Source organism: Pholis gunnellus (genome assembly GCF_910591455.1).
Source record: "Pholis gunnellus genome assembly, chromosome: 13".
Classification (NCBI taxonomy): Eukaryota; Metazoa; Chordata; class Actinopteri; order Perciformes; family Pholidae; genus Pholis; species Pholis gunnellus.
In genome coordinates this window covers 15161898-15179372 of record NC_136540.1, presented here as the reverse complement: position 1 = coordinate 15179372, position 17475 = coordinate 15161898, and the positions used below count along the sequence as shown (strand labels likewise).

Sequence of the window (17475 nt, the reverse complement as noted above, 5' to 3'; positions counted from 1 at the left end):
GACTATTTTGTAAGTTGGCTATGTAACTTGGTTTAAATGCTAATAACATTACAAGTCCTAATAAGGTTACGAGGTAAACTTATTTGTCATTTTACAACACAGGGTAGCACAGTGTTCATGTAAGTTGTAGCCCCTTCACGCGCCACACAAACAACGTATCTACAAATATTTCAATTAGAATAAGATAAAATGAAATAACATAAAACAATATATACAACTACTTCTATACATATATACCTACAGAGACTTTGATGTATAGTGGGAATGAGGATAGTGCAAAATGATTCCGGTCCTTTCTCACAGCCTGAATGATGCCGAACACATGTGGCAGCAGTCTGGAAGCTCAGACCTCATAAACCTTAACCCAGGGGTCCCAGGGTCAGGGGCCACATCCGGCCTGTGAGACAACTTCATAAAGCCCCTCACATGTTTACATGTTTACGATCATTTTATGTTCTCGCAATGCTGCAAAATGTGAGTAAAAAAATGTGCTTTTTTTATGTCAGATTCAACAATGTGCATGATGCGCCAGCACAAACATTTTAGCTATGCTCATTATGCAGAAATTGCCCTTTTCTAACATTTATTTACTAGCACAAAACACAAAGGACAGATGAGGTTATGGGAATCTTATTAGCTTTCCACGTATTTCGGCATAAACTAAACCATTGAGGGAAGTGAAACTGAAGGATTTATGTCATACATCCTCTGGGGAGCATGAATGTCTAATTCAAATTCCATCTTAAACCATCCAAGTATGAAAACCTCAAAATCATTATTAAGTACAGTCCACATCTGCTTTTAGGCACCAGGATATGAAAAATAAATATGGCCAGGTTTAAAATGAAAGAAGAAGAATGTCTTTCTTCTTTTGTTGCTAGATAAGCTCCTGCAGAGTAAAAGTGCACTTACTTAATGGGACCAATCGGAAAAACCCAAACAAACACCTACTGTACATAGATTCATGCTTGTGGCTCCTAGTCTTGATCTCCGGCCGCCTGGCTGTCGCCACACTGCACCTCAAGGTAGTATATGTGTTATCACAGGTTGCCATCAGTTGGGCCTCAATGCTTCTTCTTCTTCTTCTTAAACTGATGTCTACCTAACAATGTGGCCTGTGTGTTTACTCTGCACCGCCTGGATGCCATGTATGGATGTATCCTACTAACGGGCAGTGTGCAGTGACAGTGCCTCCATACAAAACCACACCGTCAATGGACGCTAATGGTAATATTTCACACCACACCGACATCACATGTCGCTATAGTTGACCTGCTTTTCATCAGAACACACACACACACACACACACACACACACACACACGCACGCACGCGGGGCTGAAAGATATAGAAATATTAAATAGCGATTTCTCTGACCTGTTTTGGTATTTATATTGTGATTATTTCTCAAAGTGTAACTTTATTTGTGGTCTACAGGCAAAACCAACCCAAACCAGAAGTACACTAAAGCATGTGGATGAGGTGTTAACAACAAGAGAGTTGTTGTGTACCGTTGTCCACAAGGTTATCATCAGTACTGTTCTCAGCGCTCCGGGTCACAGAAGGGACTTTTTGCTATAGTTCTTGGTACTACAACAAGACTTGTTTGATTGTTTGATTTTCAGAGACATCCTGACACTCACTTATATCACATGTATTGCGGTGCACCGTCTCAGCCACCTTAACCAACAGCAGTATTTGCTGAACATGATCCCTCACTGGCTTTCCAAAACGGTTTACATTTCTCACGCTTTCTGTCCTCTGTCTCGCTCTGAAGCTTCTTTTTCACTTCCTGGCCGTGGTGATACTAATCAAAGGTTGTACAATAGAATAGGAGTAGAATGGACATTGTTTTCTGTGGTCTTTTGACTCGTGCATGTAACACCTCCTCAAGTTCCCTGAGTTATGTTTTCCTTGTTTTCACAAGTCACGTCATTTTTGGGTTTCCTGTTTTATTTTGTCATTCACCTCTCCCTCTCGTTTCAGATAACTTCACTTCCTGCCCTTGTGTGTGTGTTTCCTGCTAGTGTGCTTACCTTTCCCCCCCCTGATCAGCTTCACCTGTTCCCAATCACCCTAACGTCTATTCCTAACCACTTGTCCTTGACCTCGATGAAAAAATGGGGGCAAGGAAAGAAGTGAAGGAGAATTCGTGAGGAGTCAACCGTGGTGCTTAGAGAATCCGACTACACTTTCACTGCTTTATAAACAGCTTCTTCTGTGAGAGGCTGCTACACTCGTGGTGTGAAGGAGAGAAACCGGAGCTCCTTCCTTCCTGCTGCCGTCACACTTAACAATCAACACTGCTTCAGTAGAAAATGATAATTCACTCGTGCAATATCAATGAAACTGATCAATATCAATATTTCCTTTGTGAAATAATGTAGCTTCAACGGTTAGGATCACCGCTTCCCCAAGTAAAATATTGTTGGCAGTTTTGCTTAAAAAATGGCTTAAACAATTGATTGATTATCAAAATAGTTGCAGATTAATTAACTAATTGTTTCAGCTCAATTTATTGTAGCATGACTTGTTTCTTACAACCCATCCCCTCCTAAATGTATCATTGTCTGGGGCATTTGCTCAATATCACATAAATACGATTCATTCATCACGAAAACTAAGCTACATGTTGAACATGAACTTAAGTGCAGAAACAGTCCACCGAAATAAAGTGTAAAGTTGTGCACACGGCATGAGGGTGGGACAATTCCTTTTGTGCTGCTCAACCCCCAAAAATGTCACAGTATTTAATGACTTAAAATGAAATGCTTGATAACATAAAACAGTGCAGAATAGGCGTAGATGGTATAAACGGTGGTCTGTGTACATCATCCCCTGCCCCCTCAAAGTCCTTAATTTTACAATCTTGTTTTCTAAATTCAAGAAAATAAAATAACTTAAATCACAAATCACAATAAACTTTTTTCCTGTCCTTCTCGTCTGGTCCCTGCACTTTCAGTCCCATCCTCTTGTGCCTGTATATCTGAGTTCTTCTGTCTGGTCTGGTATCAATAACTCTGTTAAAATGAAAGTACGCATACTGCTGGTTGAAAGAGCAAAAACACCCGTCTGCTTCCTCTCTCTGCACAGGCCACAGTTTCCTCTGTGGTACCACTTGAGCAACATTATGGGGTTTTTTTCTGCAGGCTGCAAGCATTCACAGTTCTCATGCGCTTTACTTTTATGAACTGGATCAGTGACCTGCTTACTATGAACGTTTTGGAAGAATGTAAGCCTGAAGTTTAGTTTTATCTGATCAGCTCAGTGTTCTCTCATGATTCCGAGGAGTCTGGCAATATCTTCAGGCAAAACATAAAGGAAAAAGTGAAAAGACAAAAAAAAAAACAGAAGTTACAACAGTGGACAGGAAGCCTCACGATTACGAAAGACAACAGTCATCCGTTTTGATCAGTTGATGACAAAAGAAGCCCAATAAATCCTACAACTGAAAGCAATGGGAACACCAACTGGCTTTAAAATGTACTAATACATTGATGGATATATTTAAAAGGTGCAATGTGTAAGATATATGTAAGAAACATTCAACTAACTAACATTATCAACAGAATGTGAAGAGTTTACTTAGCGTCCAGTCTGCCCTTGAGATAAGAAGTACAGCTTATGGGGGTCCGTGTATGTTTGGATCGTTCCTTTATTGGATTAAATCCAAAGTGGCAGAAATGAGAAAACTACTCTTACTGAGGACTGTAAGTTTAGATTGTATGAACCCTGCAGTAGCTGCCCACTAACTGCTTGGAGCATGTGGCCAGATCTTACACATTGCACCTTTAAAACTTAAATATATTAACTAAAATCGTTTTGGGGGATTCCTGAGTTGTGCCATTTAACCGCAATGTTCCCAGTCTGTTTACGGTCATGGGGCCTTTGTCGGCATGTCATATTCCTAAAAATTGCCCTAAAAGAAAACTTAGTTAGATCCTGACGGGGGTGCACATGTTTTTTACTACTTGTAAGCAGGTTTTCTGCTTCATTCTGCTTTTACATAAAAATCCAATTTGGGGACGATTCGTAATTTATTTCTAGCAAAAAGCAGGATGTAAATATATTTTTTAGCACTTCATGTGCAAGACAGTTGAGCAAGAAAAACAAAAGACCTGCACCACCAGGAAGGCTGGCACTGTGACACATTATATGTATTTGTGGTAGCCAGCTAGCAGTTAGCTACCTAGCAGGTATAGGGGTTAACTGAATGAAGTAGAATCTGCACATTGTCTGTGGGTTTTGCCTCACGTAATCACAAAAGCTAGTAAGTGGTCATTCATTTAAGAGTTTCTTGTTTTCAACTACGGAAGTTTTTTTTAGTTTTTGACAGAATAGGTGGTGCTGTTGCTTTCCAAGCTGCTGTAAGGAAGGCCATCCTTATTTTCCATATGTAATCTGTTTAAAGGGATAGCTTGACATTTTGTTAAATACGTTTATTTGTTTTCTTGAGTGGGTCGATACCACTTTAATGTCTGCACGCTGTTTATGAAGCTAGAGCCAGTCGAGTGTGTCAGAGTGTACCATCCATTCCCCTTTTTTATAAGTAACCTGAGGTTTGCTGCTGAGAGAATGGATATCTAGCATCTGAATGAATGGATGTCTATTTTTGTAAAGTATAATTAGGCCGCCGATGCTACAGAGAGGAAATGAAAAATCAACATCGATCACATAAACTCAGTGCGACGTAATACATGGATAAATACTGAAATATTACAGTATGATTAGATCGTGTTTCAGAATATCTGTGTATCCAATGTGTAACCAAAAATAGCCAGCTCATCTGACATAAGTGTTAAGTACACTGTGTGTTGTAGGCTTGATTTGTTTTCTGAAGTGTTTTGAGCCTCAGGGCCACTGAGCCACAGCTCAAATCATGACCTTTAGTGCTGAATTGCTCTTAGACTTACAGATGCATGCTGCGTATGCAGAGACACCAGTACAAACGCAGCATTGTCTGCTAAACCGGGTGAAATAATGACAACCAATGTATAAGACAAGCTATAACAAAGGGCTTTACATAGAGCCTTTAAAGTAAATGATAGGAGTAGTAACATATACATTTATATCCCAGCCAGGAGGCCTTGACGGGATTTCCCCCGATACAAAGAAGAAGAAGGGAAAATCTATCTTCGCTAGCTCAGATTTCATTAGTGAATTAGATACTGCTCTCTTCTTTTTGTATGTAGCCAATAGGGATGACACACACAGTCACTATATAGGATTGAAAAAACATGTGTCAAACATATACAGAAAATCTGAATTTATACAAACAAAAAACAGTGGCACCAAACATTTTAATATTTAGCGGGACTGTCGCAGGATTTCAGAGGGTTTCTTCACCGTGACAATATATAGGTCTGGATATTTCTACTTGGCCTGTTAAGACAGAACAACAACCAACCCTGGATACAACAGGTTTGATCTGTTGTATCCAGGGCTACAACAGGTTTGATCTGTTTCAAAGACGTCACACTCACTCGACACACAAGAGACCACAAAGACTTTCATGTCAAACGAGATAAGAGCACTTCCTCGCGAGAATGTGGAAAGACGCCGTTATCTTACCTGTGGTTTGTCGCAGCTCTTCGCACAAACTTATGTGGGGAAACTGCAGCAGCTGCTTCCATTTCTTGCTTTTTCCTTTTCTGTTCCCGCCGCCTCCTGTAAAACAAACAGGTTTGGTTTAATACTCAAATCCAAGAAGGATGCACTCTGAAAAGATGTGAAAAATGTCCCTGTGTTGGCTCCTGCATCAATATACGCCACTTGTTTTATTTCCTAGCATCACACCATGGATGTATAAAGAGAACTGGATACAGCGTTGAAGTTGGGGCCCTGTTCATTCTTATGAAAGTTGCTCAGTGGCACCTGAGGCCCAAAAAGTTTAACTAGCGGGTGTAAAATTACCTGGATCTTCTGCATTCCTGACACACCTGATTCCTGATTCCTAATGGGCCCCATAGAGCGAACGCGCACGCTGGTGTTTCCTTTAAACCGCCTCCCAGCTGCTCGGCTCTCGGCTCGCACAAATGGGGGATATTTATGTGTTTGTACTGGGAAATTAATTAAAAAACAAATATCCGCAGAATTACAGATGTCTCTTTCCTACTTTAGGTCTATGGGTTACGGCCCAAAAAGTCTTCTTTGGCCCAATGACATCCCGTGAGAAACCAGGAAATTGTCCTTTCACGGTTTGGCCACTACGAAAATTGGCTTCAAAGCCCGGCGCTGTTCCTGGGGTCTTCATCCACACTTGTCAGCTCTTCATAAAAGAAGCCATTTTGTTGCAATAACCTCCCTGGATAATCACAAACCAGCTGTCCAGTGTGTGCAAGGCTGCGTGACCCGGAGCGCTTTCTTGCATTTTAGTCTTAGTTCCTTTATTAAGTGCATCTTGCCACCTGGTTGGTACTGTACGTACGATTGCAATATGGGGACTGCAACCCGTTCACACAGTCACATTGTGAGGACTTATATCCAATCTGGGGATAATCAGGTCCCCACAGTGTTAATCATTCGCTTTGGGGTAACGACTTGATATGAGGTTTACGGTGACGTCTTTGGAGATTCAAAGAAAAGGTCAACAAAATGTCCTCACACAAGTATGCTAGAACATGTCTGTGTGTTTGGATGGGCGCAGCTACGCACGGTTTCTTTAGAAACTGCAGCGAAGTAAGCACAAAGAGCGAACGTCACTCATGCATTCAGAACAAAGCAGAAAAGAGAAAAACAGAGGAAGTTCCTGTCCTCTCTGCGTTGTTGCTCTCCGGCTGCTTTCAAAAGCCGGCGCTGCCTGCGACACGCTCCACAGAGATGTTCTCACTGGTCTGGATTAAGATCTCAAGATCCTGCCAACTGATTTTCTTCTCATTGAAACATTATGTGCCGCAAAACAGAAAAAATAAAAGAATAAATCAACATTTTTGACAATCATCTCGTCTACGCGTGTCTCCTTTTTTACTATTTTTCATTGAACCGTAGTTAGCTGTGGTAAGCTGTGATTGGTCAATTGTTTCCCTAAACGAGGGAAACCGCCTTCAATAAGCGCAGCACAAACTCTACTTGAACCACTGAACAAATCTGAGATGTGGGCGCCGATTTAGGGGTCTGAAAACTTCCCTGTTTCACTATTTTTATCCACACAGAGCTTCCATCATCTGAGTCTCAGCAGCTGGTCAGCGTTAAGACTTTTTAAGGGAGTAAATCAAACGGAAAGAGGGTCAGTGGAAGACAAAAGTGGGGTTATAAAAAGCCCTCGCTCTCCGTCAACCTCTTGCTGGGGGTCCTTCAGACCTCGTCCAAAAACGACATCGGTTTTTAACAATTAAAGTTTGGCTATGCGATGACATTTCTGGGCTCAAACACATAGTCACGGTATATACTGACAACAGAGGGATGTTGTGAATACAGCAGCAGCTTCCCTGTTTGCTCTGACTCAGAGAAACTCAAAACCATGCTTCAGGATTTGCTATTCAAATACTGCGAGGCAGCGGCTACTAAAATAATGAGGTGTCATAGTTCCAATGCAAACGAGATTGTTTGAGTTTGTATCCCGGGGAAACAGATGATAACATCAGCCACCGAATTGGCACCGAGCTGATTGATAATGATGTCCGTCGTGTGCATTAGTGGAAAATGTAAATCAAGACAAACAGTCAGTGAGACAGGAAGGCACTGAAACACAGATTCTCCACAAAATGATGAACATACATAATTAGACTGGAATGGGCACGATTAGCTTTGAGTCATAGAGGAGGAAATCATCCCACACTGGCACAGGGAGAGGCGAAGCTCTGAGACGATGCAGGTCAACGGTCACTTCTGAACTTCTGTTGTTTCAAAGGACGGACATTTAACCAACATGATACCGTTTCTGACAAACTAGTTGTGTTTACATCTTGTGTTACTAAAGCACATGGTGTATGTACACTATAATTGTCAAGAGCCCAAAGTGATGTCTTTTCTTAGTGTGACCAACAGTCCAAAACCCAAAGATATGCAGTTTATGTAATGTGTTGCTGGTACATATGTCCAAATTTCACATTGTGGAAGCCAGAACCATCAAATGTTTTGGACTTTTGATTAAAATTGTACCTTTACGATTAATTTTTTACAGTTTTGCAGGACGTAGCAGTCCGCGCTTTGGCCTTCAGCCTGTGCTCTGAATGCACGTTCATCAGTTACGAAATCAAGTGTTGACAACTTTCTCTATGGATTTGGCGACTTTCAAGAACACTTTGGCAACTTTTAAAAAAAAAGATGGAAACATATTTAGAAAGTTGTTGGGCAGACCTTAAAGGGACAGTTCCCCCCAACATCAATAATACATATTTTCCTCTTACCTCTAGTGCTCTTTATCAATCTAGATAGTTTTGGTGTGAGTTGTCTAGTTTTGTAGATATCGGCCGTAGAGATGTCTGCCTTCTCTCAACTGTAATGGGACTATATACAGTAGAACTTGACTTTTGGTGCAATCTATTTACATCTGGCGACTTTTAAACCAGGCTTTAACCACTTAGCATTGAAGATAGCTTTAAATGTGGTCCCGCAGGATAAGTGGTCTAAAGTCTGCACCATGTAAATGTCCCGTCTGCTGTTTGAACGCAGTCTTTGGGATCCATCACATGTCTCCCTTCTCCGTCCTCAGTAAGGAGATAGTTAAATGTTCTATGAATAGTATTTGTCTTTCCTGAAGCATAAGAAGACACATCAGCTGATTGTTGAACGTTAAAGAGTGAAATGGCAGCAACTTATGATGTTCACTACGGATGGATCCATTGACGTTCTTAGCAATTAGTTAGCGCAGAGTTTCGGGTAACATTTATAATTTTGTTTACTTGATCAGATTCCTGATTGAAATGATAGTTTTGTCACTTTAGTTTGTATTTCAGCCAGTTTGTCGTACAGCTGCGTGTCTTCCTCTGACAAATGAAAGGATTCATTCATAGCAGAGTCTCATTCAATGTGAGTCGGATGTCGTATCAGCAGTAGTATCAAAAAAACCTCAAACGATACCCAGCCCTATAAATAAGGTGCAGGATGTCTTGCTTTATTCTTTTTTTTTGTCTTTAATCAGCACCGCTGCTTGTCCTGAGCTCTTGTAAACTTTCCCCCCAAAAATAAATGAACTTACAGAACAGTATAGGAGACAGTCATACACCAGATTAGAAACAAGAATCACTGCAATCTGCATCAATCACAACAAAGTCAGTTAAACATTTGCTCCGACAAACAGAATTAGTCAAGAAGAAAAGATCAACGTTCATTTAACAGCTGCCTCGTTGTGTCCCACATGATCGAAACAAAACGGGAAAAAGAAATACGTCAGGAGAAAATTACAAACTAATAGATTTACCGGTTGGTATTTATAGGTACTGAGCAGTTAAGTACTTTTTTTTTCTGCCTGCCATTCCCTTAAATGTACCTGACTTACTGTGTGAACTTAAAGCTGGTGTTTTTCTACAAAACATTCAAGGGTGTCGGTTTGGTTTCAGAGGTGGGGGTCATATGAAGTGCCTGATTTCAGAGGTTCCCAAATGAAGAAAGAAAATAAGTAGAAATGTGTTGTAAATGGTGGTATACATAATACACTAATAGCACTTCAAATGACGTGTAGTATAGAGACCTTAAACTCTATAATAAATATTATATTAACATATTTAGTAAGTCCTGTTTTAACCACGACTATCTCGAAATCCACATCCTCTCATCTGGATTTGGGCATGCTGGACAGTATAGAGGGACTGTTTTTATGACGTTTAGTGAGGAAATCAAAAAGGGAAACCATTCTGTCGACCAAAACAAGAAACTCTGTCGGGTTATGAACATTTCTCTGCACACAGGAAGTGACACAAAAAGTCAAGTCTGAAACAAAGACTCCTGAACAGAACAGAAAGATGGATTCTACAAACTGACACCTGTTGCCTCTTCAGTCGCTGTGCTTTCCTTCACATTAGTGAGCAACACTGGTGTCACACGGCATGCTTTCTGGTCATTTAAGTGCTGCTTCCTCTCTTCCTGCCATTTGCAGCCATGAATGGGAAGTTGCCTAATGTTGCACGCTTTAAAGGAAAACTCCACCCTAAAACTTTAACAACATCCAAAAAACGCCTTTGTTCCAATTGTATAAGCCCATTTTTTCTTTTTGCAGACTTCCTTTTCTTCCTTCCACGAATAACTGAGAGGTATATGTAGCTACGTTTTTGGGAGTCAGGCCCTTAGATCCAAAAAGTAATGGCTTCTTTTTTAACGATTTGCAGAGAAATCTGTCAAAGAAGAGGCAGAGAGGTCTTTGTCTTGTGATGGATTATATTCAGAAGATGGCACATTTCCAAGGATCACTGAAATTAGCTTTGTTTGGAAAATGTCCAGCAGTAATGTGAAGTATAAGCAAATTGTAGTTGAAGGAGTGCTCCGGCGATTTAGTATTGCATTTCCATTAGGTTGTCGGACTCGCAGGAGATAAATTAAAAAAGAAAACAGGAGTTGAGATATTATGTTGAATATAAACTATCTGCAGGGGTGCTCCAATTTAATGAATTCTACATAAAGTCAATTTCAAGGTTCAAAAAACAGGATCATTTGAGCACTGAATGTACTTGTCCTGACACTGAATGACAATTCTTTGATTGATGTAATTTGTTCTTTTTATGTATATGTTTCTATGATTTTATGTTGTACCTAACTTTTTGCTGTGTTGTCTTTTTAAGTCTCTTATTTGTGTTTTTCTGTGACACTTTCGCGCTGCCATCTTGGCCAGGACCCCCTTGTAAATGAGTGTCAAAATCTCAATGGGCTCATCCTGGATAAAGAAAGGTTACATTTACTGGAGTGTTTCCATTTTCCACTTTACTAGTTACTTTGCAGATTTAGAATTGTATTACAAAATGTAAATCAACTAATAAAGATGATACATTATCACAGGTTAGGCTGCCCAGCAGTACATTACTTAATTAAAGTTAGCCTCTCTTTTACCAACAATAAAGTTATGAACACACTAATGTATCACTCACTAATTATAACCCAGCAATATATTGTATCCTATAAATGGGCCACGCTGCATAATGAAGACTTTGACTTATGTTACTTTAAGTAAAGTTGGATGCTAATACTTTTGTACTCTGTAAGACTTTGAATGCAGGACTTTTACTTGTAACAGAGTAGTTTTACGCTGTAGTAGTGCTACGTTTTGCATGGCCCTGCGTGTTGTTTAACTTCCGTGCAAGTTATATCTTTGCATAATACCAGGTGTGTCGTTTTATACCTTTTATTAAACAAGGCCTAGTCAGTCTGCAAATTTGCCTATAAGGCAAAACAAATATGATCATATAAAACTTTTTGTTCTCGATGATGACAGAACATCTCGTCTCGGCTCCTGAGAAGTAGGTGTAGAAGAGGTGGTGCTTTGCTCATGGGCACTTCAGCTGGGCAGATGGGTGCCAACACAGAGGCTCTACAGGCACAACGGATAAACTGAAATTGAGCCGATAAGCTCGAAGTGACGGATCACGACAATCAATCTTCTCATGTCCCTCTGCAGACGGCATCGGGATTATGTTGGCAATAAGTCGCCACAACCTTTGGAAGAACATGGAACTCTGATGATGTGTCCATTGTTCGCAAGAAGATGTCTGTTTGAAGCGTATACTGTCTCAAGATGGTAATCATGAACAGGAGCCGTACAACAAACTGTATCAGGGTTTGAAAGATGTAATATTTGTTATTGTACATGTGCATTTCAGACATTTAACTGACCCACAAACCTGCAGTGATTTACAGCCTACAGGTTTCCCAAACAGAAATTCCATAATCAAATAAATGTCATTTTAACACGAGAGCTAAAACACTAAAAACCATCAAAAGCAATAATGTGCCCAGAGTACAAACCCCTGCGCAGCACATCTGCTTTCGCCTCAACATCCTGTTTCGCAAACGACAGGACGATGCTGCAACATCAGCAAGGGAAACCCGATGTGTCGCTGCAGTCTCGTTTTCACAGTTTCGACCCCTCCCGGACCTCAATGAGAGCCACGCCAAACTCTATTCAAGAACCAGGCGATTTAACGCGCCCTTTGATTGCATCTGTCCGTGCGCTGCACACACAACAAGACGCTTTACAAGTCCCCAGGAGCCACTCTGAAATGAGACACAGTTTATTACCGTATGCCGAATTAAAATCAATATCAAACTACCTGTTGCTGTCTACTTTAAGCGAGCGTAGAAGGTGGTTAGCGTACTACAACAGTGTTATTGGCAGTTTATGACGCGCGACGTCACCCATAAAGGAAGAGATGGAATCGTAATACATTTAATTTAACGAAACCATTTCCATCCCGAAATGGATATTGTTTGCTAAAGAGTTAGCCACAGTCTTCACACAGGCCGAAGCTCGTATTCTACGTTCACGGATGCGCCAGAAAACTTTAAATTGCTACATTTAATATGGAGTTCGGTGCGTCGTGGTATCCACTCGAGAGAACTGCGCGTGAATATCCTGTTCGTGTTGAACCGCATCATCAAAATACAGGATCACCGGCTTAGAGGAAGTGCAACAACAGTTTATAAAACCCATGTCTGGACCGGTAAGGTGTCAAACTCCGATCTCCATCCTCACCTTCCCGTGCTTTCAGTAGCACCGTGTTGGCCACGATATTCTCCAGCTCCATGTTGATGCTCGCTTTGGGTCCGGACCTTTTGAATCCGCCCACGTTGATGCTGTCTTCTGGGGTTACAGCAGCAGCGGCAGCAGCGGCAGCAGACGGAGCTCCCGGTCCCCCATCTCCTCACCCTCCCACTCCGGCTTCAATCTCAGTTTATTCTCCTTTAAACACACCGTCCACCACCTCCTCCCAAGGAGGTGCAAATCAAACCCTCCGGTAGTGCTTTGGCACAGCTCTGTACAGTAACAACCCTCCTCACCTCTATCTCCTCCTCCCTCCTCACCTCTGTCTCCTCCTCCCTCCTCACCTCTGTCTCCTCCTCCCTCCGTGTCCACGCCCCGAAGCTGTTGTCAGAGAAGAGGAAGAAAAACAGACTTCTCACTCTGTTATACAATTGCTGTTTAATAATACAAAATAAAATAAAAAGATAACAGACAGACCGCTCACTCTGATTCATTGTGTTTTGCTAAAGGATTTCTTTCATCTTAATCAAAATCAGCTTTATATCAGCTTTATTGGCCATGTAATTTGACTCAACGTACATAGATAGACTATACAAATAAACAAAACAATATAAAAATAAAAAACAAGGACAACAAATTAGAACAGATGTAAGCATAAACATTGAACTACTATGTACAGTATAAATAAATATCTAAAAGTATATATATATATATATATATATATATATATATATATATACTGTATATATGAACATAAAGAACAACAATGACAATAGAATGGTGGTAATAGTGCAGTATGTGTGATTACGTGACGAAAAAGCTGAAGCATAAGTTGATCATCTTAAAAAGCTAAAGCAGAAGTTCAATCAGAATAAGAATTAAGGAATTGTTTCTTTTTGTAGTTTCATTTGTGTTTGTCAAAAAGAAGGTTAAGAAGGTCAAGTCATTTTAATATCCCTGCCATAAAGACAACAATGCTAAATCAGTTATTCCTTAAAAAAAAAAGAAGAAATAAAACATATGACTCTGAAGAAATCACAGTATGCTACTCTGAATATGATTTGAGTGTCAGAGACATTTTCACACATTTACCTCGATATGATGCATTTCAACATGTATACTCTCATTCATAATCATTTAAATGAGTGTTCTCTGATCTTATTGTTTGAAGAAGGTTCCACAGTTATGGTAAATAGTCTATTAACTTGTATTGATGCAGCTATAATTTCCCGACCACTCGAAGTGCTTTACACGACATACCAACATTTACCACATTTACACACACACTCAACCACTGATGGCCAAACAAACTCATCTGGATCTGATCTAATGCTCATTGTCTCACACAATGCAGGATCAGTTTCGGGTTCAGTATCTTGCCCAAGGACAGTACGGCATGCAGACTGGAGGAGCTGGGGATCGAACCGCGACAGCCGTCCTTAGTACATCATGCAGGGTTGAATCCATGTACTGTCACTTTCATGTTTGTTTGATTTACTTCTCTATACCAGTTTGATAAAGTGCTAATTACCTAGCCAATAAAACCACTTCATACTCCACCATGAGATAGGTCACTATATTTGAATCAAAACACAATGAATGAAATTCCTAATAAAAAAACAAAGGCCTTCCCTGGATGCATCAATCAAAAGTGAAGTTACAAATCCAGAAATCAATACATCGCCGGCTCCAGAACTGCTGCTCTTTGTGGCTCATATCAGTCTGCAGAAAGTGGATTTCCCTGCATTGATCAATGAAAGCGCAGCGGTGCATTAAAGGTGCATTAAGAAAGACTCGCTGTTTTTGTTGTGTGGAATGACGACAGCAGCTCATATCAGGTAGATGGGTGATTAAGTTTGTAACTCGGTGATATCCTCTCCTGGATCTGGCTTTTCAAAACCCACTCTCTGGACCAAACTTCCACATAGGTCTTCGCCTGCTCATTGATGAAGAGGAGTCTTAACAAAGGGTATGTAATGTTATGAGTATAGGTTACTAACCTTACTTAATGTACATGCATAAATGGACTATGATACGTAGATCTTGATTGTGTATAAAGATGGAGAATTATCAGATCTGTCTGAGCTACATCAGGAAACGTTTTCATGATCAGAGGCCCTTCCAAAATGTGGCAGTTTGATTCCCACCTTACCTTAATTTGACTCTTGTCCAAACTTCTGCATCAACTGTTTCAGCACCAACAGGTTAGTTTAGCTCGTTTGGTTCATTTACACACTGAAACACGACTAAACACAGATGAAAAGGAGAAAAAGATCTTTCTAGGAATTGGTGCTCTTACACCTGACCGTGTTGGTTTCTCTTGTAACACTATTTCATGGGACCTCTGCCTCCTCCTAGTGGAGAACTGATGAAAACACAGGGACTGTCTCAGCTGCAGCATTAATGTCACTGAGAATTAACACTAACTGCAGCTTCCAGCTAATACATGTTTTATGCTGCTGCAGCTGTAGATGCTGGGACGTATGTTACTCAAAGGGGAAAACGGGATCTCCTTACTTGTATGTAAAGGGTGAAACAGAGCCTTCCAAAATCGCGCTTGTGCCTTAAAAAATGAATCGTAAAGGTTAAGAGAGTTAAGCCGTCCAATGCACATATTGGCAATTGTTTTACATTATCTTACAGGTGTTATCGTTACATTTTTGTATTTTCCAAAAAGGTACTGTCAGAAGTGGGATTTGAACCCACGCCTCCATTCGGAGACCAGAAGTCCCAAATCAGTGGAAGGATATTAGTCCTTGAGTCTGGCGCCTTAGACCACTCGGCCATCCTGACATGGTACATCATGTCAGTCAACTAGCTATATATTTACTACCTAAATCTATTTCAGGAAAGTTGTATCTCTGACAACTAGAAATTACTTCATGTATCATTTCGTTTGTTCTGTCTGACTATATCTAAAAAAAATATGTATTTTACTTCCGTTTCCACACTAAAATGTAGCTAGGTCGGCGGATGCTCACACTGACTGTCGTCATTTCCGGTTGTGTCTACGTGCGGCGGCCATATCACAAATCACACTTCCGTTCTTCAAGGGTATCTGAAAGCACCAGGATAGACAACATGTACCGGTTTGCCAAAGCTGCCGTCAACATCACCGGTAAGGAAACTAGTTTGTTATGAATATATGTCGTCTGTATTTATTTATGACAGCCTGCAGTTTAATAACAGGTCACTAAAGGTTAGGCCGGCCTTGTCTTTGGTGGTCGACCGAGGTCAGTGTGCTAACGTTGCTAGCCAAGCTAACGTTAGCAACTCTCGCTAAAGTCCTAATATGTCTTCGTTAAAAACATTATTTATTCTCTAAATGTCTGCCCTGAATTATCACCCGAGATTAAAACACTATGCATATTCATTTTTGAGTTAAACTACTAACATTACACGAAGTAGCCTTTGTTATAAAGTCCATAAGTTAGCATAATAATAATAAGATATCCTACTTGTAATGTTTCTTTTCTTATTGAGGAACGTTAACGTCAGTTATGGAAATATGCATGTGCTTTAGTAACGTTATTATATGACGTCATATTATGAGGTCCATGAATTAGTCTGATTTTAGGAAGGGCAAATAAGGACAGCCTCATCTTTTGGCTAACTATTTACCATTTGTGCATGAACCAAAATACATTTAAAACAAAGCAAAATGAAAAATAAACGTGTACAGTAAGTAAAAGAAAGTATAAACATGATAATGATACATCAATTTAGAGTATCTTATTGTAACTTTATCTTTATATTATCTCTTTAGTAGTGATACTGATGTTATCGCTTAAAAAACAAACATCTGTGGTGTATTGAAAACTGTATTTTACAAAGTAAAACCATATTGTTATTGCCCTTGATTGATGTGATGTGCAGGAGGAGCTGTGAACTGAAAGACATACAGATAATGACTCATATTAGTTTCTATCATACTACCCTGAATTGTGCCTGTTTTACATGTGTATTTATATTAAATTATAGATATGTATTCATTGAAGCCTTAGTTAATTACTCTCTGCAAAATGTAAAAGTTAGCAGTATAAACGGCACTGTGTTTTGTTGCCTTCCAGGTCAAGCCGCAAGGCAGGTGAGGCACGGATCCACCGCTCCACCGGACTTTCACGTCAAGTACGGCAACGGCGTGATGGTCGGTGGAATGGTCTTCTGCACGGCCGTGTGGGCATACGTAAGTTGTGCTGTCCTGTCGGGTCACATTCATTCATATGCATGAGCTGAAAAATGCAGCGTGCTCACAAAGTGGTGGATAAAGCATCACAAGTGCAGGTTAAACATGTCCCAAGTCAGGGCAAATTAATGCTACACACTTAGATACTGTTTCTTAGTCTCTGTCTTAACTTGAGTGTGAACTTGGATTTGGAGTTGAATTTCTTTGCAATAACAAGGTCCTAAAGAGTCCAAAAACAGTGTGCCATTGCCCTTGAATAACTAGTTTTCTGTGTTTGGGCAGGTGCTGACTCAGACTGGCATCACCTGGAATATGTCACCTATTGGGAAGGTCACGCCCAAACCATGGAGAGAGCCCGAGGAGTGAAGATCTGCCATGATAGACCTGCGTCCCACCTTATACACCTTCTGGTTGTACAGATGAATAACAATGAATGCCTGTGTTTGTTCCAACAAGTTCCTTTGTCCAAATAAATTAAGAGTGATTCTACTCAACATGGTTTCTTTTCTTTTTTTTTAGCTTTATGAATTATCTGCACACAGTAGCTACCTTATCTATCACAGCTGTAACCCTAAGCTCTTTAAGGTTTCTGCTTCAGTTGAAATGTTGTTTGAAGTCATGATATATAAATAAAAGCCCTGCATTCAGAATTTTACTTAATT

General features: G+C 40.3%; 2 protein-coding genes across 2 annotated transcripts in view; one reads left to right on the top strand and one right to left on the bottom strand.

Annotated features, from left to right (window-relative positions):
• The window catches only part of grk6 (G protein-coupled receptor kinase 6), a 38275-nt gene extending 25491 nt beyond the window's left edge, over window positions 1–12784 (bottom strand). Inside the window, exons 1-2 of the mRNA XM_079172335.1 lie at window positions 12619–12784; window positions 5571–5666 (exon numbers count right to left, since the gene is read on the bottom strand). Coding sequence (XP_079028461.1) covers window positions 5571–5666; window positions 12619–12670 — 148 coding nt within the window. The 5' untranslated portion in view covers window positions 12671–12784. The remainder of the gene's footprint in view (window positions 1–5570; window positions 5667–12618) is intronic.
• A 2854-nt stretch (window positions 12785–15638) lies between these two features.
• Window positions 15639–17307, top strand: cox7b (cytochrome c oxidase subunit 7B). Its single transcript, XM_079171223.1, has 3 exons — window positions 15639–15745; window positions 16698–16813; window positions 17096–17307. The coding sequence occupies exons 1-3, from the start codon at window positions 15709–15711 to the stop codon at window positions 17177–17179; spliced, it is 237 nt and encodes a 78-aa protein (XP_079027349.1). The 5' UTR covers window positions 15639–15708; the 3' UTR covers window positions 17180–17307.
• Window positions 17308–17475: the final 168 nt, after the last annotated feature.